The 23394-nt window shown below is 30.7% G+C and overlaps 2 protein-coding genes across 11 annotated transcripts in view; one reads left to right on the plus strand and one right to left on the minus strand.

The window, feature by feature from the left end:
- The window catches only part of LOC143079674 (L-fucose kinase-like), a 31508-nt gene extending 21834 nt beyond the window's left edge, over positions 1-9674 (minus strand). For 3 of the 5 annotated variants that reach the window (XR_012979459.1, XM_076255150.1, XM_076255148.1), the window contains exons 1-10: positions 9399-9510; positions 8401-8478; positions 7160-7311; positions 5779-5829; positions 5256-5381; positions 4739-4811; positions 4292-4386; positions 2136-2216; positions 1325-1444; positions 244-418 (exon numbers count right to left, since the gene is read on the minus strand). Coding sequence is in view for 4 of the 5 variants with exons in the window: in XM_076255150.1 (XP_076111265.1) it covers positions 244-418; positions 1325-1444; positions 2136-2216; positions 4292-4386; positions 4739-4811; positions 5256-5381; positions 5779-5829; positions 7160-7311; positions 8401-8476 (949 nt within the window). In the remaining variant the exon portion in view is untranslated. Of the gene's footprint in view, positions 1-243; positions 419-1324; positions 1445-2135; positions 2217-4291; positions 4387-4738; positions 4812-5255; positions 5382-5778; positions 5830-7155; positions 7312-8400; positions 8479-9398; positions 9511-9649 lie in introns of those variants that run through there. The other 2 variants (XM_076255149.1, XM_076255151.1) reach the window with 2 other exon arrangements.
- LOC143079676 (AKT-interacting protein homolog A-like) overlaps positions 9493-23394 on the plus strand; it is a 37664-nt gene continuing 23762 nt past the window's right edge. The window contains exons 1-2 of one of the 6 annotated variants that reach the window (XM_076255155.1): positions 9493-9603; positions 16122-16200. In XM_076255155.1, the coding sequence (XP_076111270.1) occupies positions 16180-16200 (21 nt within the window). In that variant the 5' untranslated portion in view covers positions 9493-9603; positions 16122-16179. Of the gene's footprint in view, positions 9604-13344; positions 13528-16121; positions 16201-19137; positions 19171-22492; positions 22966-23394 lie in introns of those variants that run through there. The other 5 variants (XM_076255157.1, XM_076255156.1, XM_076255158.1 and 2 more) reach the window with 5 other exon arrangements.

The following is a 23394-nucleotide window of genomic DNA, read 5'->3' on the forward strand; positions in this document are numbered from 1 at the left end:
TGTGTAGGAAAAGTGAAATTATGAGCTTGAGGTAAACCATCCACTCAAAGACCAAGTGTATAGCAAAATAGTCAAATTAATCTCATCCTTTCTTGTAAATCTCACCTATAAGAAATGACCGTCTTAATCAAAAAGCACTAAAGGGTGCAATTCAATCTAATTTCTAAAACATTTCTAAATGTTGAGCAGTTCATGAAGCTTGGAAGTACATCATCTCTGTTAGTTGTTAATGGTTCAACTTACAGGTATAAATATTTGTACTACTTAGTTCTTTCCATAGCAATGCCCTTGCTGACCTCATTAGTTTTTCTATCTCAGAGTTTTTGTCTTCTTGGTTTCTTGAATTCTGTCCCGACACAAATTCAACTTCTGTAGCTTCTGTTGTCATTGGCAACATCACATCGAAAAAGAGTGATAGCTAAAAGAAAATTGTAAGCTCAAGTTAAAAAAATAGAACTCTACTTAGAATTATTTTAAGTGGGAATATGTGAACAGGGGGGGGGGGGGGGGGGGCGGGGATAATGAGACAGCTACCAAATAACAAAATCAAACAGAAAAGAATACACTAAGGAGTCAACACACAGTTTTCAATTATTGATAATTGGCTGTACTATTTGTTATTTTCTAAAAAGATAAGTTGTGCATCAATTTTATACCAAACAAAAATATCTGCCATTATTATATTAATGGACATAACACATACTAATTTTAAAGAAAATCAGATAGCGATAATTCAATTGATAATGTTCTTGACTTGGGAAAGGCACAATAACAAGTTATTTTTCAAACTTCTGATGGGATTGCTTCCCTTTAGTAGTAGATATTTAGCCAGTCATAAGCACTTGAGCTAGAAAGGACTTCTTTAGCTCAGTCTGTTAGAGTGCCGACTTAAAACATTACAGGTCTCAGGAGACCAATGTTATTTTCCCACAATAATCATGCTCTTTAGTTATATAATATAACAATATATCCATTGTTTTACTTTTATCAAATAAGAAATTAAAAAAGCAGTTGTGATTGCATTAATACTTGCATGATTTAAATGACTAAACTGTGACTTTTTTTCTTTTTTTAGACATTATATCATGAGTTCATAGAAATGATCTAGTAGAGTCAGAATAATGATACATTTATACTAACTACTTCTTCTTATAGAACCATAACAATAACAGTACAAATTTTTCTGCATCAGATGCACATATTCATATCAGAAAACAAGTTAGTATTCAAGCAATACAGTAAAGAATAATATCATCTGATTATATTCATTTTATGTAAACTGTATGTATTTGACTGTGTGACTTTGCTCTCATGAAAGGTTTACCTGGATAGGTGGTTCACCACTATCAAGTCCCATGTATGTACAAGCATCAAGTGGAGGCTTCATGTAGAAACTAAGTAACTTCCCAGCTACAGCACTGCTAAAGTACACAACTGATGGCACCTAAATTTACAGTATATAGACTTTAAACCAATCACAGATTCTACACTACAGCACTGTTGAAGTTACCTCAGGATTACAACAGTAATACAGTATTGTCATAAAATATGACTTTAAAGCATCAAGGCATCACAGATTGTTATGGTTGTTTAATATTGATGATGTTTAATATTCTCACGAGAAAACAATTTTATTTTCCACGACCATATGTTGAACTTATTTGTTTGTATTTATCATGGCCTCTCTATTGTCCTCTCAATTGTGTGAATCTGTTTTAAAGATAAGTAAACCAAAACTTCTTTAGTCTCGTATGTTTTTTAATTTTGATTCAATTATATGTATTTTTTTTTAGAGTTAAGGAGTGCGACATCTATTTTCGCTTAACTAGTACACATTGGGTTGAAGATCTCTTGGTGGCCTGCAGCTGTTTTCTGCCCTTTGGTCAGGTTGCTGTCTTTTTAACCCATTCCCTACTTCCATTCTCCATTTTATTATTACACATTGCATGGTTATATAGTATTCAACACGTGACTTGTTTCTAATCTTTTTAACTTGTTTTGACTATATCATTCAAGTATGCATTTGTTTTTCATTGTTTCGTTGATCATTTTAATTTCATTGGCTGCCTTTAATTAGAGTTGTGAACCGTCAGGGTGTATACCAATTCACATATGATATCCATTAGAAATCTTACCACAGGAACTTTACCGTCAGGTCTTTCACAACATTCAAGACTACCAATATCTTTTTGAAACAATATACCACCTACATTTCCCTGTAAACCAAAAATCAAACATGATTATTTATTCTTAGCATTTAATAATGATTCAAAATAACACAGTGAAAAACCTTATTAACAGAGATTATTCAATGTTACAAGGTAAATGCATTTTTGTTTTTGGTTTAAAGAACATGAAGTTTTGACAACTGCTATATATATAAGAAATACACGAATTTAATAAATATGCACACAATATAAAGTTAACCTACTTCTGAGACAAAAAAAACTTAATCTTGATTAAAGTCATATGAAACCAGTGAGTGGTGAAAAATAATGTTTATCCAATTCTTGAACCAATGCATGTATATGTCATAAACTTAGAACTCTGTGCACGATTTTGTCAGTTTTTACGCAAATATACCGTATAATCGTCAATTTGTTTTTCTCTCTGTCTGTTATGATTTAAAAAATATGGCTGCTCATTAAATGCCGTGTTTTAAAGCCGAAGTTTACCGATTGTCACCTTATAGTAAACACATAACAAAAAGCAGGATATGGAGCATGTGTTTAACATGTACAATCAGATAATTGTTTATTTTAATGACAGACCCATTCGTATTGCGATTACCGGATTTTTACGAGGATGGTTACGCTCAGGTCACTATGCATATGGAAAAAATGTCGGCAATTTGCTTCCTGGAAGCAAGCAATTAAAAATAAGTTAACTTCTTCTAAATGTGGACAAATAAAAGAATTTTCCTCAGATAAAAGTATATGTACATAAGTTGTATAATGAAAACTCTCCATTTAGTTATAAAAAACATATGCATGATTTTTTTCGATTTGAGGTTTCTTATGACTTTAAAGATCTATAAAATGTGGTCAAGGTGAACCTTGTCTGATATCCATGTAAATCTTGCAATGACTATATCAATTATATTTGTCCTACCACTCTTAATAAGTGGCCAGAATGAATGCTTTTGGGTTTTTTTTCAAGCAGTCATTGAAACATGAAATGAAGTAGAAGACAATGGACATATTTTATAACAGATATTTTGTATGAAATGAGCAGCTGCATATATTGTAAATGGGTCATAGTATTTCTTCAGACTTCTAAAATATAAAGTTTTATATAAGAGAAGTTTAACATGGGTGCCAAGAGTGTGGCACATTAATTACAGCTCCTCAATTTTGGTGTTTTTGAAGTGATTCTATACATTGTTGCTATTGGAAAATTACATATTTATGGTCCTTTACTTACAAGGATTCAGGATTTAGCTGTATTATTCTTTAAAATTCTGCATTTGGATTTATATTTGCATTTTTAGTGTTTTTCTGTGTGAAAAAAAACTATAGCTTTTTACAAACAAAACCAAGAGCAGTTTGAGATTGGAATAGCTGGCACTTTCTGTGTTTATACTGAGAACAATCACACAAATACATGAGACTTTTGTTTTTTAAATTTGCTAATGAAAACCTATAAATCTGGCTCTTTACTTTCCATCTTTCTTGAATCAGATACCATATAATTGCAGTGATATATAGAGCAAACTGCAGATGACCAATTTTTTTTCCTTAAGAATTTCAAAGATAACTTGCATTTGGGTTTTTTTTTTTGTCAAATTTTTGTCAAATTTTTGATTTTTTTTCTTTTATTTTTCTCTATCAATTTGTTTTTCTTCTTCAATAATTAACTATAGAAATAAAACAAAACATAGACAAATTACTTGCAGCAGAAAACTCAAATTGTTCTTAATAATTAGTAATTGTCAGAATTGTTAAAATTAACTTAATTATAACTATCTGACATTGTATTATCTGCATTGTAAAGAATAATTTATATAAAAAAGAAGATGTGGTATGATTGCCAATGAGACAACAATCCACAAAAGACCAAAATGACACAGACATTAACAACTATATACATTTGTATATTATCATTATTATGCATTATGTGTTTTGATAAAATAAAATAAATATAAAAAAAAAGTTTTATATAAATTATATGCATCATTACCACTGGATTAACATCACTATGTCTCACATGCTTCAACATATGTTGCAAGCAGGACAAAAATTATGTTACTTAATTTCTTTATAAATTATCTATTGATTTACAATAATCTTACATCTTTGTCTATTTTATACACTCCGTGATCTTTACAATATTTAGGCGTACTAGGAACTGTTATGGCACATGCTTCACAAGGCTTCCATGGAACTTCTGTAATTTATGAAAGAAAGAATGTAACATTTTGTAAAAAAGAGTTCTATGCAAATTGATCCAAATTTCCTTTGGATCAGCCCTACTAAAAAAAAAATAAGGATCCTGATTCACAACAGAAAATACTAAATTTAAATGTCACACAATTCTTTAAGATGATGTTTGGTCATTAAAATTACATATGTTCTGTCATTCATCCAAAATGTGACAAAATTAGGTGGTACATACTCATTGGAAACTTAGAAGAAACAACAAAAACAAAAATCACACATAGACAGTTTTGTTTTACTGTTCACAGCACATCACAGTTATAAATATGAAGAAAGAATATCAAACAAAATGAAAAACAAACCTGAATTGTCAGGTATAGACAAGATCATGTCTGTACTAGACACCCATAGTCCAGGACCAGATTTAACTGCCAGCTGAAAAAGTAATTGTAACTGATCATATATAATTGATCATTTTGTATATTGTATTTTGTAAAAAAAAATTCTATGCAAATCGATTTTTATGGCAAAAAGAGCTTTCAGTTTCCATTAATATATTTTATATTGATATACAGGTGCTGTCATTTTGGACACCTCAATTGAAAGAAAACAAGAAAACTGAAAGCAGAGCTCTTACATAAAAAAAACCCTCCCCCTTCCTCAGTAGCATAGAAAGTGCAAAATCTATTTTTCGCAATATGAAACACAAAACATATCCAGAAAAAAATTGGTATAGAACATACAGCTAGACGAGACAAATCTGTGAAAGTTTTATTGAAATCTTTCAGCAGTTTAGGACTTGCAGATTCAAAAATGTCTACTTCACTAACTCACTACATTAAAACTGTCATTATATAATTAAATCCTAATATTTCTAACCTTTTCTGATATATTTTTAATGAGTAAGTCTACATTTGTTATAAGTCCGTCATACTCTGGGTTTGTATAGCTGACAGGAAGTACCATAAAAGTTCTACCGCATGGATCATAGGGATAGATTCTGCCCTAAAAAATAAAATTAATTTTAACAATTTTGAATCAAATTTCAGTGGATAGTGTCAGTTTCTAACAATTATTCCCCTTCCTTGAAACTATAAGGCTTTATAAATCAAAACAGATTTTTTGTAAAAATTTGAAAAAATTAAATATTGTCTTCTGAGATATTTTTTCTCATCTATCTTGGGCCATTCATATTTCAAAATTGGTAAGAATTGGCAAAAAAAACTTTACAAGTGCCTTTTTACTAGAAGTAATCTGAAATGTAATATTTTTTTCCATAACTGTGACCATAGAAGCATAAAAGTGAAGCTTAACTTTTGTTAACATAATGATTTGTGTTAATGATGTTTTCATTGTGTAAAGATTCACTATTCATGTATATGTTTTTACATTATGTACTTACACTATGAAGAATAAGTATGTGAGAATCTTGAAGTACATCACTGTTTATTACCTTTAAGAAAATTTTTGAAAATACAATAAAAAGCAGTAGGAAAATGATAAGAATATGTCTATAAATTCAAGATTTATTCTCGTAAACCAAAGAACAATAGTATAGAGACATATACAAATAAATTAACATACATAGTATAAATTTTAAATACAAATGTAAAGTAGAGACATAGGAGATTCTATGCATTTCCAATTTCAAAAAAAATTGAAATTTGAAATTGCCATGTTTTTGCTATTATGTGATGTCTAATCACTTGATTAACCTTTTTTAGTATATTTTATAGGAGTAACATTATGGGTGTCACATGTGGAGCAGGATTTGCTTACCCCTCCTGAGCACCTGAGATCACCCCTGGTTTTGGTGTGGTTCATTTTCCTCAGTCTATAATATCTATGATGTGTTTTGTATATTGTTGCTTGTCTTTTGTTCTATTTCTTTTTGAACCATGGCATAGTCAGTTTATTTTGGACTTCCAGTTTGTCTCTTTTGCCTCTCTTTTTCATTATCTAGGTCAATAGTTCATTTGCCAATTACCGATTTGATTCTGTTATTACATACTTTTTAAACAAATTACTTCCCTTTATCAATCGTAGACTGGAACTTTACCGGACAAAATTGGCTTATGCCAATGCAAAGCATGATGAATTGAAAGTGATGTATTGGCGGTTAAATTAATATTTCATGAAAAATTATTTCTGAGATCAGAAGTAATAAGAACAAATTAATGTAGTTAAAAGATTTCAAAAACCCTAAAGATTACTCACATTACGCACAGGTAAATTTGCTCTTTCTGCTAGCTCTCCATTGTAAATAAAAATTAATGTCCCTCATAAGGGAGACAACTGAAAAAGGGATCTTTAATTTCAGAGTCAATTACAGGAAATGGCAAATGGCCTATTGATCAGCACAAAATGAGGAAGATGTGTACAAAGTGGTTTGTTCTTTTCCATTTGTGAAAAATACCTTCCAAATAGTTAAAAATGCAATCTAAATCTGGCCAATGGTTTTCTTGTTTGAGTTGTTTAACAATTTGTTATGTCTGATACTTTTACAGATTGCTAATTATATAATTGCTATGCGGTATGAAATATGTTTTAACATGTTGAAGGCTGCATGGTGACCTATAGTTGCCAACATCTATTTCAATTGGTCTCTGTTGGATAGTTTTCTAAAAGGCAATCACACCACATCTTTTTATTTCTATATTATATACTTGAATATTCCCTACACTGCCTACGATATATCTACATGTTCTACATATAACAACAACTATCCTGCTTACTAAAATATACCTAGACTTAGCTCTTACCACTGTTTACATTATACCTACTGAATATCCTTGTTTTGCACTGATGTATTCTGTTACTGTCAGTAAGGCATTTATAGTAGCTCCACCACTGCCAACATTACTCTTTGGATCTTCAACAGTCAATAAAATGACATCTTTGTCTATATATCCTTTGGCCTGTCTTAGTTCTAGTTCTGTTCAAATAAATTTTACACATATATTTAGATGATTTAAAATGCAAATGCATTACAAAAATGTTGGTGAAACACCAATTTATTGGATTTACATTTAATTATTACGGTATAATAAATTATTCCTTGAATCTTCATGTATTCAAAACATTTTCGTAATCCACAAATACCTTTCAACAAAATTGTTTTTAATTACCTGTGTATGTAATTTTATTTGGCAGCATTTTGTCCAAAGTTGTGGTTGTTTTTCAGATATTGTTTTACATCTTACCCCTTTTTTTATTTTTTTATTTACATTGTGTCATACATGTTCATGTAGATCAAATTCATTCATTCAGTGTATGTTCACTTGTTTTTGTTAATATGTCTTTTGATGGAGTTCAGCCATTAATCAGGGTTCTCACTAAGGATTTTTGAAGGCGAGTCCAGGGACTCATCATTTTTGGCCATGGTGAGTCCAACAGCAAGAAGAAGATATTTATCGCAATATTATGTAATATTTTAGTCTCCATTGCCTAACAAAGCAATGAAATGACATTCAATTCAGATTACTTTTAAAGTTTTGCTATAAAATGAGTATATTTGTGCTTAACTGTGTTCAGTTTATGCAAAATATTTCAATCTTGATGCATCTGTGGACTCGCCAGTTTTGAAAATGGTGAGTCCACACAGATTTTGATGAGTCCAGGACTCATGGACTCGCCTTAGCGAGAACCCTGCATTTCAATAGATATTTAATTTTGTGTCTTTCTATGTAGTGATATTACACTACCCAGTATTGTTTCAGGTTAAGGTGAAAGTTGGCTCCTATTAAAACATTTAAACGCGCTGCATTTGTTTGCACCTGTCCTAATTCAGGTACATTAATGTATCCTAATATATAACCCCATGTAAAAGATATTTCAAACAAATCAGTGAAAAATACCATATATATATTAACAGTACAATTATAGTGATTAACATTATTTTTAAGTCGATATACATGTACAGTACAGTACATAAATATATATGTAGATATTTATACATACATGACATATAGGTCTGTCTTACTTTACCTGCTATTACATGTATTACCATACCAGTTATATTTACCTTTCTGAACTGCCTCTCCCCATTCTTTTTTAGCACATGTCAGAACAATCGCTGTCCAATTCACTTTAGCTGACATTTCTGGAAAGTAAATATTTTTCATTATTTTAATGTTGTTTATGAAGTCTTCTAAATCACTGATTCAAGTACCATTATGTCCATAAAGTTGTCTTTCTTCAAAAATCACCTATTTAAGAATTGCACATTAATTGCTAGACTAAGTGCTTGAATTGTACTGTAGCTTTCAATATAGAATACTAATGATCCAGGGTTGCTAAAATTATCAGAACAAACATCTGTGTTGATAGGACGTCCAGGTCATTTCAGGTGATGACCTTGTACTGAAACTAGGATAATGACATAAAAATCACTTGTTTAGGTATCATTATTTTAATAATCCAAACTAATTTCAACACCCCTGACCAGTGCAATTTTGATCGCGAACAGTAGAATTTTATTACATGATCTGTAAGAGGAAACCTTGAAGTGGGTCTCATTGGGGTCTAAGAGCGACGCGGGATTGCCAATTTTTTGTAAGCGTGACACGTGAAAGTCAAATTATTGTGTCGTGAAAACGGGAAATGAGGTCTCGCGAGACCCGGGAAATGACAAAAAGATAAGAATTGCTTACGTACATACTGTAAGCGGGATACAGGAATCTGACAAAACAGTAAGCAGGATTTGGGATCGGAACCCCCCAATGAGACCCCCTTGAATTTTACAGGGAAAATACTCCCACTGGTGGGAAAAATCTGTGAAGAAATTATTATGTAAAGCCATTATTATAGCATTTTTTCAACTCAAATAAATTTTGCAGCTAAATGATATTAGCATCAAGGGCATAAACCTTGCTACTTAACAGCTTAAAAGCAGCAAAAAGTTCATTTTTTTCCAATTTTACTAATGTCATGAAAAGATATTATTTAAAATTTGTCAGTCACTGCGTTGTTCTAAGTTACATTCAACACAAAGATGTGGACTTTTTACAAGCAAAACTTTACCAATCTATAAGCATCTGATCAAGAAGTAAACTAATTTATAAGTTTTTCCTTTTTCTGTGTCGTTGTTTGTTTTCAATAGTTGCTTCCCCTGAAATATGGCTAATACCACTTCCGCTTCCTGCATCACATTTCTGTCAGACTTTCTTGATTGTTTTTACTAGGTATTTTGACGTTTGTACCCTTTTATTACAAAGGACCTTTTAAAGTAAGTTAATATATTACTGTAATGCCTTGAGGTTCGCGATTCTTACCAAGAATACCAGAGTTAACTATTAACTGAAGGTCGTCTGCAGTGTCTTCATGTTACCCTCTACCTGCCAGGTGTTTTTCAGGGTTGCATTTCATATGCCAGAAAATACGACTGCTCGATGTTTGTGACGTGACATGCCTAACAATGACGTCATTCTATATATAACGTCATGCCGTAATGACCTTTACATTTGAGAGCCATTGACATTGTAGAAACATATTACACTTTTTAATTTTCGGTCTGTAAGAGGTATAGTCCTAATAATTATACCTTTAGTACGGCTTTTTGATATTTTTTTTTGGACGCCTTCCTTCAACGTATGACGTCGTAGGAAGGCGTAACAGCAAATTTCACCCGTTTCATAAACATGTGTTGGAAATTTCTATGCATACATTTTTGTCATGTGGTGATGGAAGTCACATGAAATATTCGTCTGAAAACCGTTTCCCAGAACTGGCCTATTAGCCTGTAACTCAGTGGTTGTTGTTTGTTGAAGTGTTACATATTTGTTTTTCATTCATATTTTTTGTACATAAATTAGGTAAAAAATGAAGTTAGTTTTTGTGTTTGAATTGTTTTACATTTATAATTTCGGGGCCTTTTAAAGCTGACTATGGGGTAAGGGATTTGTTCATTGTTGAAGGCCCTACAATGACTTAGTCTTTAATTTCTGTGCCATTTGGTCTCTTGAGTTTGTGCTTGAGAGACAGATGTCCATATTTTTTTATGCATGCATCTGTTCATTTCTGTATCTCTAGGCCTACACATAAAACATCTATTCATTGTAATTTCATTCTTCAATGAGTCCTTAATGTAATGTCTTTGGTTGTGATGTCATATATGGAATGACATCATAGTTAAGCATGTGACTTCACAATGTCAAGCTGCCATGTTTTCGGACACAAGAAATGCAATCATCTTAAATTACATGTAAAGGCAGTAAAATGGTTATTGTTGAAGGCAGTATGGTGACTTATAGTTGTTAATTATGTCTGTGTCATTTTGGTCTCTTAAGCTTGTGAACAGTTGTCTCATTGGCAATCATACCACATCTTTTTTTTTATATTAAACGTTCAAGAATATTATTTTTCTATAGGCGACTTCTTCTTTTTCTTCCAGGTAAGGAAAGAAATTCAATAATTGAATGTATAATTAGGTCCCTTGTTTATAGATTTTTGTAAACCCATGATGAAGTAAAATACTGTATCAACGAAATACATTTTTTCATCAATCCACTTCGATTGATAATTACTAAAAAAAACTAAACCCACTGTATTAACTAGTTTTAGACCTGTTGATTTGTCACTAGACCAGTTTACCTTGCTAGTATATAATCAAGACGTACCATCCCTCTGAAGCAAAATACATAACCATAATTTGTCTCATTTTAATTTACATTTACAATGTATGTCACTGCCACTGCACTTTTTCATCTTTGCCAAATGACTAATCAAGGAAATTCTCAGTGGCGGATCCAGAAATTTCCATAAGTGGGGCCCACTGACTGCCTAAGAGGGGGTCCGCACTGGTCATGCTTCAGTTATTTTCAATTGAATCAACCAATTTTTTTTCTCAGAAAAGGGGGAGGGCCTCCAGTAGTAAATCGGCCTCTGATTCTATATTTTCAGTCTTAAAAAAAGAAAGTAGTTAGAATTTGAAACTTGTCTGTATATCAAACATTTAATGGTTGATAAAAGTTGTACTTTTTGGACTATAAAATTGAGAATGGAAATGGGGAATGTGCCAAAGAGACAACAACCCGACCATTGGAAAAAACAGCAGCAGAAGGTCACCAACAGGTCTTCAATGTAGCGAGAAATTCCCGCACCCGGAGGCGTTCTTCAGCTGGCCCCTAAACAAATATATACTAGTTCAGTGATAATGAACGCCATACTAATTTCCAAATTGTACACAAGAAACTAAAATTAAAATAATACAAGACTAACAAAGGCCAGAGGCTCCTGACTTGGGACAGGCGCAAAAAATGCGGCGGGGTTAAACATGTTTGTGAGATCTCAACCCTCCCCCTATACCTCTAGCCAATGTAGAAAAGTAAACGCATAACATTCATAATTGTTTTTTTTGGTAGTGAATTATATTATAAAGGATCAAAGACTGGGGTCCAGAATATGAACCAGCATACAATAATTTGAGTTATGTAAAATTGATAAATCTGTTGGGCTAAAAATGTCAAACGCTATCAGTATTAATTACCCGAAAAAGATAGGGTATATCAGGGTAGGACTGATGGCTGACTAAATCATGTAACCAGAGAAATAAAATCCACTGTAATCCATAATGTGATTTTCTGTCCAGCTGTGGGAGTCAGCTGTTCAATAGCTTTACTATCAGGGATAAACTGCAGCTTCAACTAGCCTGACTCATCCATATAAACATTTTAAAGGAAATCAAAATTGTTTGATGTGTAGGCTAGTGGTAATGGTTTCATAATTTAAGTTCAAAGTACTTTTCCTTAATTCATATTAAGTCTTGTTCATTTATGTTGTACTCACATACAACACTTCTGAATGTCCCGAGTCTTGTTCTGTATAAATTTAGCACCACATGAGTTCAGGGAAAACTTGCTTTCATTTGCAACTTAAGGATAAACAATGTGTTATATATATGTATGAATGATGTTGCCTTTAATAAGCGATTAAGCTTAAACAATCATGCATATAATTAAAGTTTTAAATTTACTATAAATAACATTGTTGTACATGTACTACAAATGTAGGTGCATGCAAGTTTCAATCATTTCCTATTGTGAACATTGATTTTACTATATTTAAAGTACCAGAAGTTAACTGAAGCATTTTGTAAAGCTTCCTGAAAAGTTTAAGAATGATGCATGATTTTGGATATAATGAAAAAAGTATTCTGTCAACAATGGTCAAGTTTGAATCCATTTATATGAATGGAAAAAAGAAATCACAATAAAAAAAAGAATGAGCAAAACACTGCTTTTCCAGATCTAGAACTCTCATGATTTTATTAATGCACTATTACCATGAAGTCTTACTATTCTGGAAATTTTATTACAGAATAAGATTCCTTGTTACTAACAGGTGTAATAGGACCTCTAATATTCATTCAACTGTCCCTCACCCAATCCCCATATAGAGGCATTTGAGAATTACATTATGTGTCCTCAAAATTTGCATATTTATTTCTTTTATCCAACTTTTATTAGACATGTAATATAGATATAGTGAGTGTATAAATTGTTTTATATGATGGTTAACACATACATTGTATTCTGAAATTAAATGTTAATTTAATAAGTTAATTATTCTAATTAAACCTAGTTAATATTGTTAGTAATGTCTCTTTAAATATTTAATTTAATGTATTTAGGTTAAGCCTTAGATTTATATAATATAACATTACCTTGTAATGTTACAAGTCAAAGTAATAAATGGCCTTGTCAAATATAGATAATCAGTTTACATATGTATTTACTATACATGTATATGTACATATATATTCATGTAATATATATCTTCACAAGTATTAGCATTCCAGAATACTTATACCAAAATGTCAATAATGAAAACAATAAAATATGACCAGAATGATTTAAATAAGTAGGATCAATGTGAATTGTTTACAACTGTGAAGAAGTGACACATTGAATATCAATAAAAAGTAGGCATGATAAAGAGGGATATGTATGGTCTGGAAATTTTATTATAGATTTTCATATTGATAAACAGTGTGCAATTATGTGAAAGGAATGTCAAATGTCATTTGAAAACATTCTTGACCCTATATTATCCCTTATTTTTCCCTGGGACACATGTACAGTTATTGGAATATTCATAATGTAGGAAAAAGGAGTATTCATTTATTTATATAACTTTTATATATAGTTCTAATGTAAGTACATGTATATTTACTTTTTTCAGTTTATCCAAAAACTAATAATGTATACTTGATAATTCATATTTCTGATTTAAATTGACGAATAGATCACTAAAGAATAAACAGTTTAATTATACATGTATCATATGTACCATTAAAAAATCACAACTGTTTGGATTAAGGTGAAAGATACAGTATAACTACATATTTTCATATTGTAGTGGTCATTGACATTGATTTCTTTTTCTGTTGTGAGGTTTTGTTTAGTTGCTGTTTTATTGACTTTTCCCCCAATTTACTGATCATTTTGAAGTAAAAAATGTACAGTTTTCAGTTAATGACTAAAAGATGTGGGTGAGTTTCATAGACTAGTTCTCTTTTATGAACTCTGGTTGAAGGTCTGAAAGGATAGACAATTGTTGACTTAGTACTAAGTTTGCTTTATTCTAGACTGACATACATGTATTGATCTTCAACAAGGTGTACACTTTTCAAAAATAGCCTTATCTCAGTGTCTGACTCTTAGGCATGTCTTTTTGTTAATTGTTCATGAATCAATGATGTTGCTTAAAAGAGACTCAAACACACAATTTCAAGGTATGGTATGATCTGTACGATGAGGCTGAAATTAAAATATTGTTTGTTTGCCCTTACCTACCGACCCTATAAATTTGTTCCGCCTGAAAATCTTTTATTTGTATAATTACCAGCAAGATTTTTTTTTATTTTTTCTTTCCTACCAAAAATCTTATATTTGTATTTCCCGCTCAAAACTTTTTTACCGGGATCCTTAGGTTTTATCTTAACCGTCAATCTCCGGCGCAGAGCTCATCCGTTCCGTACTTACTTCGTATCACTACATTAAATATGACGTCATTGTATTGTATTGTACTAAGTATACAGGGGGAGGGGGGGGGGGGGATATTATATTTTCCTGTTTCAAAACATAGGGTCGGAAAAGGGCAAACAAACAATATTTTAATTTAGGCCTGATGTCTAAAGTTACCTCCTGCATTTTCTAGATCTTTCATGTTTACAAATACTCTACAGAAGTATATATATGTACTTGTAGTTAAGATCCATTAATATCTTTTTTGTTTTCTTTTATCCAATTTGTTTTACAAATTTTTATCAGAATCAAAATAGAAATGTTGTTATCAATCATATTCCATATACATGTATGTAGTGTACTTTACACAGATTTCACCTTGTCTCTTCTAATGATGTCCTATTTTCTATATCATAAGTGCCTTCAGGAACTAAATACTTGTGGTATTCTAGTATGTTTCACGGTGTTGAATTATTAAAAATATGTTAATATTTTTAAAATGAAATTGATTTTTTTTTCTTAAACATGAAAGTCATGTTGACATAATAAATAACACCACAAACCATGAATATGTTAACCAGAATTTCTTGCATGAGGCCAGTTCTATTTTATTGTTAGAATAGTATTTTTTAGTTCAGGTAAATTCTATATTAACAACATGGAATATATACATATATATAGGCAGCACATACATGTATACTAATAATTTACATTGAATCAGTCCGCAAATGAGTATATGGTGTGCTTAATCTCAATTAATTTAATAGTTTAATTTGTTTAATTTCCTTCAACGTTATTAGCTAATCAATAATCTAAATACAGTTATACATGTAAATGGAGCAGTATACACCATTGATACACTGTGGGTGAAATATCAGAATATCTTTGAATGAAAAAATGATCACAGGAAATAATTTTTGATAGTGACAACATGGCTTAATACATGCATTTAAATTGGTATTTGATTTAATGCCATTATAGGGTAATAGTCGCTCCCAGCGACTTCTGTATACATGCATGTATATATAAACTGTGTTCAATAAAGATTGAATCATCACTTGATTGAAGTTTTGTGCCTGTGTAAAAGGTTTGGTAGTTGCCTGAAGCTGAACATTGTCATTAAAATAACCTGTGAAATGATAAGCTTTTATGATTAATTGTTGTAAAATAAATGGGTGTTTATCGAATCATCAATGAGTTTTAATGAGTTATTTCTATATGATTCCTTAGGGGAAGTGTGTACAACATTGTATTTGTTTATATTTTTTTAACATGTGCCTTTATATGTAAATTTTTTATATGAAATACATGTAAATCAACCTAACCTCCCCCTCCCAACCAAAAAAAATTGAAATTATGCTGCAAATTGTATATATGCATTGCTGTAATTGTCTTTTATTATGCTGCACATTGTATATATGCATTGCTGTAATTGTCTTTAATTATGCTGCACATTGTATATATGCATTGCTGTAATTGTCTTTTAAATGTTGAGTTGACAGACAGAGGAACAAATGTTAACCATAATGATATGTCCCTGCTATGACTTGCACTGTAATAATAAAAAGCTGTTCAAAGTGCTGTTTATTAAGTTACTTGCAATTTGCATGCATTTTCATGCTTATTTGGCAGAATTTTCCTATGATATATTGATTTTTCCCTTTGATGTTTACAGTTTTTGCCAAATCTTATGATTTGCTTCTGGAAAACATGACATGTTAATGGAACTGTAAATATATATTGAGAGCAATGATTTACCCAGTCTTTCATTTGATTGCAGGTAAAGAGAAATGATGTAAGACTTGAATGGAGAATATACCTGTAGATATTTAGCTGTTATGTCAGAACTTGATGCACAGGTGAGATTACGTAATATGAAATTGACTATATAGCTCTTTCTGAAATATAGCTATAGCCATACTTTTAAATTGTTGAAATTCACAGACATTTGCTAGCTATGAAAATTATTACTGTAATATGAATTGATATGTTAAGCATATTATAAATATTTTAGCAATCAAATTATAAATATTAACAATCAAATTTTAACTCTCTTTTTTTTTTTGATTCACTGATATTAAAGATTTTTCACCAATAAGATGCTGCTACTGTAGTACTGATCTGATTATTTATCTTTCACCAAATTTGATCAAGAATCAAGAGGAACCATATACATGTATCATTTGAATTATTAAACTTTTCATCAATCATTGTCATCCGTGGGAAAGGAAAAATGATGGAAATATTTTTGATATGCTAATGCATTTACATTAAAAGCTTATATCAGCGTTTAATCATCAGTATAAACAGTCAGTAGTCATTTGTGTAAATACTCAGAGATATTCAAATCCTAACAGAATTTAGGTTTATTGATGTGAAAGTAAAACTTGTGAAAATTGTTTAATTATCTAATTGAACTGTTAAATCCTCAGTAAATTGTTTAAAATAGTTAATAACCACATATCAACTACATTGTTCAAAACTTAAACTGTCTTGATTATTTGGACATCCTTTAAATTTACACCTCTGAGTCCATATTTATGATACTGTGGATTAATTATTATTTGTTGGATACCAATTTTCGTGGGTTTCGTGGAAACAGGTGAACCACGAATTCAAATGTTCAATAAATAACATATTTTCAATATGCTTTATATACAGAGATTGGAAAAACCACGAAATCATATATCCACGAATATGCAAGTTTTCAGCAAAACATGAAAATTTATACCCACAAAAATGAATCCACGTTACATGTATTAAAAGCAACATGTCAACTATATTTTGGTGTATGGAATGAATTATGTGTATAATTGTCTGCCAGGGTGGTCAGTTTTTTTCGAACCTGAGGCTTTTGTTGCAGAAAGCTTGACATAGAGATAGTGATCAATTGGCAGTGTTAGCTTACTTCTTAAAAGCTTTATATTTTAGAAGGAAGAAAGCCAGGATGCTTCATACTTTATATATAGATGCCTTATGTTATGAAATTTCCATATGTCCATTGTCCATGACCTCATTTTCATGGTTCAGTGACTACATGTACTTGAAAAAAAGTTTAGATTTTTTGTAATGTTAATTTCTTTCTTATTATATGAGTAAAAGGATAACTACATTCAATATGTGCATACCTTGCTAGGTCTTCATGTCCTTCAGACAGTTTTCATTTCATGGTAAGGAAAGAAGGCGAGATATTTCAGTGTGTTCACTCTTATGGTTATAGGTTTGCTTTTTTGATCCTCTAGTTTTACAAAGAGAAAATGTTCAACAAATGTACAGTATACATGTAGTATAGATATAAGATGTTACTATAAGTTATTTATGAAACAGATGTTTTTGACAGTGTGACTGTATGACACACACAAAATGGATAAAATATTAGGGATTTAATGAAAGCAATGTGATGTGTCATCTGTAAACAAAAACAGTAATGTCAAAGGAAAAAGTCAGAGGCTAATATTGTTTTTCCAATGGATAAAACAATATTTAAATTTCAGTATATAAACATCATTTTGCACTCAAAGGATTTATTGGATTTAAATGTCAAAGAACATGTACATGTATAGTGCACTATAATTGATCCTAATCATTAAGAACTATTTCTATTTAGGTTATGTTGATGTATTGAATGCTGAAGTTTTATAATAAGAACACACATATTTTCCATTTCCATTTGTCTTTGTTTCCTCTAAAGATGTTAGCTATATGTACATTTTTTATACATCAATGAGATAGCAACCCTAAAACACATGTTTTGACAGTCAAATGCTGCATTGCTGGTGTCAAGCCATAAACCAAAGGCTAATACATTGTATTATCAAAAATATTGAAATTCCTGGGTCTTTTTTCCTGCTTTTGATTTGCATAAAATTGAGAATGGCAACAGGGAATGTGTCCAAGAGACAACTACTGTCCATCACCATTTAACTATTTTAAGTAAGTTCATATGTTAGCACGTTAGTGGTTTTGGTCTCATTTTGTTAATTGTCTTACAATATATTAAAGTACCAGGTGGGGTTACAATTTTATGAAATGTATCAGGGTTTTCAGTTTGTTGGTTGATAGATTGCAGATCTGCTAGGCAGTCACTTCCTGTTTGAATATACATTTTGTACTTTGAACTATTATTTTACCCAACTACCCACTGAGCATGGAACTTACTTTATTATTAACTTAATAAAAATAAGGAGATGTGGTACATGTATGATTGCCAATCAGACAAATATCCACCAAAGTTCAAATGAAGAACTTGGCATCTGTATTTAGGAATAATTGATATTTGCCTTTGGAATTTATAAATTATGCTGATTTGTTACTGTAAGTAAATTTCAGATCAGGGCAATCACTTACTGTTTTTCAATGCTTTTATAGTAATTTATTTTGACATTTGTACTAGTTAAGCAATGGATTTTTTTCAATGTATGATTAATAAGAGGGGTGATTACTATGCACTACAACATTGTTAAACTTGACATAATTTTGAAATGTTGAAATAAAATTTGAAGTTGAAAGATCAACATTATATCAAATCATATGATAATTCAATGGCTTTGTATAAAATGTTGCACCTTAAACAGCACTAATATTACAATTACTAGTCCTTTCAAGCATGTTGAAGTCTGTTATCAAATGCTAATAGGAAATTTTAATTGCCTTTTACTGGTAAAATGACTTCAATTTAAATAATTGAAATCCTTTAATATACTGCCAGCAATATTCAAAAGGAAAATCGAGTGTATTGTATATCAATTAAAAATATTTGAAAATATGGTTGGCTTGATTTTATATGTGAAGTAATTCTTATTAATTTTGACATGGCTCATAAATATACAGTAAGTACACTAGTTTATTTTCTTATTCTGTCTGTTTGTCTTGTGTTTTTTGTAGTTTGAAATCTATGCATTTGAATGCTTTTACTATGCTAATGGCCTGCTGAATAAACAAAATGCTTGTAAAAGTGTAAAATTTCCGTCACAGGTACAGTATAGAAGCATCATGCTAAAGATTTTTCAATGATTCAGAGTTAGCCAAAATTTGTGCAAGATTGATTTTAGAGTAATTGAGAAAATATGGTAAAAGAAATAAATACTGGTAGTTAAAATTTTATTATTATCATGATTATTATGAATTATGGATATTGTTGGCATATGGAGATTATCTTTTATTCCAACAGAAAGATCATTTTCAGAATTGAAATACAACTATTTCTTTGTGAAAAGAAGCCTGTTATTGACTTGAGGAATTGTTCCTCTGCTCATTTTTGTCGAGCCTTCGACTTTAGTCGAAAAAGCGAGACTAAGCGATCCTACATTCCGTCGTCGTCGGCGGCGGCGGCGGCGGCGTCCACAAATATTCACTCTGTGGTTAAAGTTTTTGAAATTTTAATAACTTTCTTAAACTATACTGAATTTCTACCAAACTTGGACAGAAGCTTGTTTATGATCATAAGAAAGTATCCAGAAGTAAATTTTGTAAAAATAAAATTCCATTTTTTCCGTATTTTACTTATAAATGGACTTAGTTTTTCTGCGAGGAAACATTACATTCATTCTGTGGTTAAAGTTTTTAAAATTTTATTAACTTTCATAAACTATCCTTGATTTGTACCAAACTTGGACAGAAGCTTATTTATGATCATAAGATAGTATCAAGAAGAAAATTTTGTAAAAATAAATTTCCACTTTTCCGTATTTTACTTATAAATGGACTTAGTTTTTCTGCGAGGAAACATTACATTCACTCTGTGGTTAAAGTTTTTAAAATTTTAATAACTTTCATAAACTATCCTTGATTTGTACCAAACTTGGACAGAAGCTTGTTTATGATCATAAGATAGTATCAAGAAGAAAATTTTGTAAAAATAAATTTCCACTTTTCCTTATTTTACTTATAAATGGACTTAGTTTTTTTGCCAGAAACAAAACATTCACTCTGTGGTTTAAGTTTTTAAAATTTTTATAATGTTCTTAAACTATCCTGGATTTCTACCAAACTTAGACAAAAGCTTGTTTCTGATCATAAGATATTATTCAGAAGTAAATTTTGCAAAAAAAAAATTCACTTTTTCCGTATTTTACTTATAAATGGACTTAGTTTTTCTTCCAGTTAACATTACATACAGTCTGCAGTTAAAGTTTATAAAACATTTATTAGATTCATAAATTATCCTGGATTTTTTTTACCAAACTTGGAAGCTTCTTTCAATCAAAAGACAGTATCGAGAGGGAAACTTTTATTGATGTTTTTCCTCATTTTTGTTGAGTCTTCGATTAACAGCAAAAGTAGGCGAGACACTGGGTTCCGTGGAACCCTTACAAATTTTTACAGCAAGTTACCGGTATAAAAAAATGTTACCCTTGATTTCAGAGATAATAAAGACCAAAAGTGCTGGAAACCAATCTTTATGGATTTTTCTTTAGTGATTGATGAATTTTTATGTCCCCGTCATAGCAGAGGTTGCATTAAGTTTTACCCTTGTCTCTCTGTACATCAATACATCCAAAAGTTGGACTCTGTCCTCTAACTTAAGTTTGCCTCAACAAAATGTTATGAAATTATACAGATCAAATTTGAATTTTGGCAACATCAATTTTACTGTTCTAGAGTTATAATGTCCCATTAAAAATGGAAAAAATCCAGAACTTTTTGTTTCTGTTCTCTTACTTAAGTCAGCCTCAACCAAATGTCATGAAACTTATACACAATACTTATTAACAAAATACTCGGATCAAGAACAAATTTGGCTAGTGTCATTTCGTTCTTCAGTATGTCCCTTTATAACTTTAAATGATATTCAAACTGGGGCAACATTTGTGTCCCATGAACACATTCCTCATTTATGTTTTCTTAATTTGCCATGTCATCTTCCGCAAATTAACTTTCAAAGTGAAGGAATATATGTTTTCAATTGCTCATTGTAAATCTGCATGTTAGTGGCATTTGTATTATAAATATTGGCATTAAAAGCTTTGAATGTTCATTCAGTCACTATTCAATTCCTAACTTGAAGAGTTTGAAAATCAAATCTATGAATCTATTTTTTGACATTTTGAAATTATAGACAAAGTATGTGTAATAAAATTAACGGTACCAATTTTCTAGCACCAGATGCGCATTTCGACAATACATGTCTCTTCAGTGATGCTCGTGGCCAAAATATTTGAAATCCAAAGCTTATATAAAAGATGAAAAGCTATAATCCAAAAGGTCCAAAAAGTATAGCCAAATCCGTGAAAGGAATCAGAGCTTTGCACGAGGGAGATACATTCCTTGATTTATTTGTTATGATGTTTTTATTTTAATGCTCATGAAATAGGTCTTTGTTTTCAATTGCTCGTTGTAAATCTGCATGTTATAGGCATTTGTATTATAAATATTGGCATTAAAAGCTTTGAATGTTCATTCAGTCACTATTCAATTCCTAACTTGAAGAGTTTGAAAATCAAATCTATGAATCCAATTTTTGTCTATGTATATAAGCAATCAGTCGGATGATAATATGTTTGCCTTACTAATGTCCACTAAAAAAAAAAGCTTGATGGCACAAAAATCTCCTTCTTACCCAGGACAGTGGTGTAACAGTACTACAAAAGAACAATATTATAGTCAGTCTGTCTCTATCCTGATAAAATTTCTTATTTTTATCAACTACAAAAGTAATTAGCCAAATCGAAACCAGCATGTGAGGAACAATGAATTGAAAGGTTTTTCACGATAAAAAAATAATGAGTGCAACATTTTTTTTTTTAGATTCTTTTTGCATTATGTAAAGTAAGAAGATGGGCTAAACATGCTCTTTTGAGCCTATTGTTTGTTTTTGTATGCTAGCTTTATGCCTTTATATTATGTAATTTATTGATTTTTGTACAGATTTTACTTTAAGCATTGTACTTGCAGTACATGTATTTTAACTTTATAAACGGATAATGATTTATGTGTTTTAAATGCCAATTAGTAGATAATATTTAGTTTGGGTAATCTAAGACTGATCCTTCTAATTTAAAACTAATGTTCGTAATTGTTTGAAAACAATGAAATTAAAAACCATAAAAATTTCCCACTTTTTCCTTTAAGATTCTCATTGATCAGTAACATGTTAAAACAAAATATATTTGGAAAAGAAAACAAAAAGTGACATTTTTATAATTTTTCATTAGAAAGTATAATTTTGATTAATAAGTGGAATGAAAAGCATTTGAATTTTATGGAGGAGAAATGTATATTTGTGCTGCGGTTTTAATGGATGAATAATTTCAGTTCTATAAATTTATTACGATATCCAGGCTATGGAGTCATTACCAAAAACTTTAATTGAGGTTTTAAACTCTGCAATGAAAGAAAATCAAAATCTGTCATGGAGAATTCATGGCATGGAGGATAAAGTCATTATGAATTTAATGTGGACTACAAAAACTGGTTGTTCAAAAGACAGATTTGCAAACAGAAATCTGGAAAATTCATTGTCGTCTGTAGATGATGGCTATACAACTATGAGGAGTGAAAATAGTTCACAATCTCTTTGTAATTCTGTAGTGCCTGCCAAAAATGTTAAAATATCATATATTCCAAAGGATGATAGGAATAAAAGTAGTGATCAAATAGGAATGTGCCAACATAATCTCACATTGGTAGGAATACTTTCAAGGATTTGTTCAACAATCCATATTGCTCAGCCAGAAGACAAATTGAAAATATTTTTATTTGATTTGGGAAAAAAAATATAAGGAAAAGAACTTACAGCATTATGTAATCATAAACCCTAACCTTTTCCTAAATTATGAAAAATCACATATATTCATCAATGGTCTTTAAATGCTATTTGAAATTAACATGGTTTAAGATTTGGGCAAAAATAATGTTCACAGAACCTTCAATATACCTCCAATCATAATACTTAGTGCAAAGATACATTTAGGTGAACAGTGGCAGATCCAGAAATTTTCATATGGGGGACCAACTGACTGCTAAAGAGGGGCACGCTCCAGTCATGCTTCAATGATTTCTATAATCACTCAATTGTTTCCCTCAAAAGGTGAACCAAGCCTTAATCCACCTCT

Source organism: Mytilus galloprovincialis, chromosome 6, assembly GCF_965363235.1.
Source record: "Mytilus galloprovincialis chromosome 6, xbMytGall1.hap1.1, whole genome shotgun sequence".
In the NCBI taxonomy this organism is placed as follows: Eukaryota; Metazoa; Mollusca; class Bivalvia; order Mytilida; family Mytilidae; genus Mytilus; species Mytilus galloprovincialis.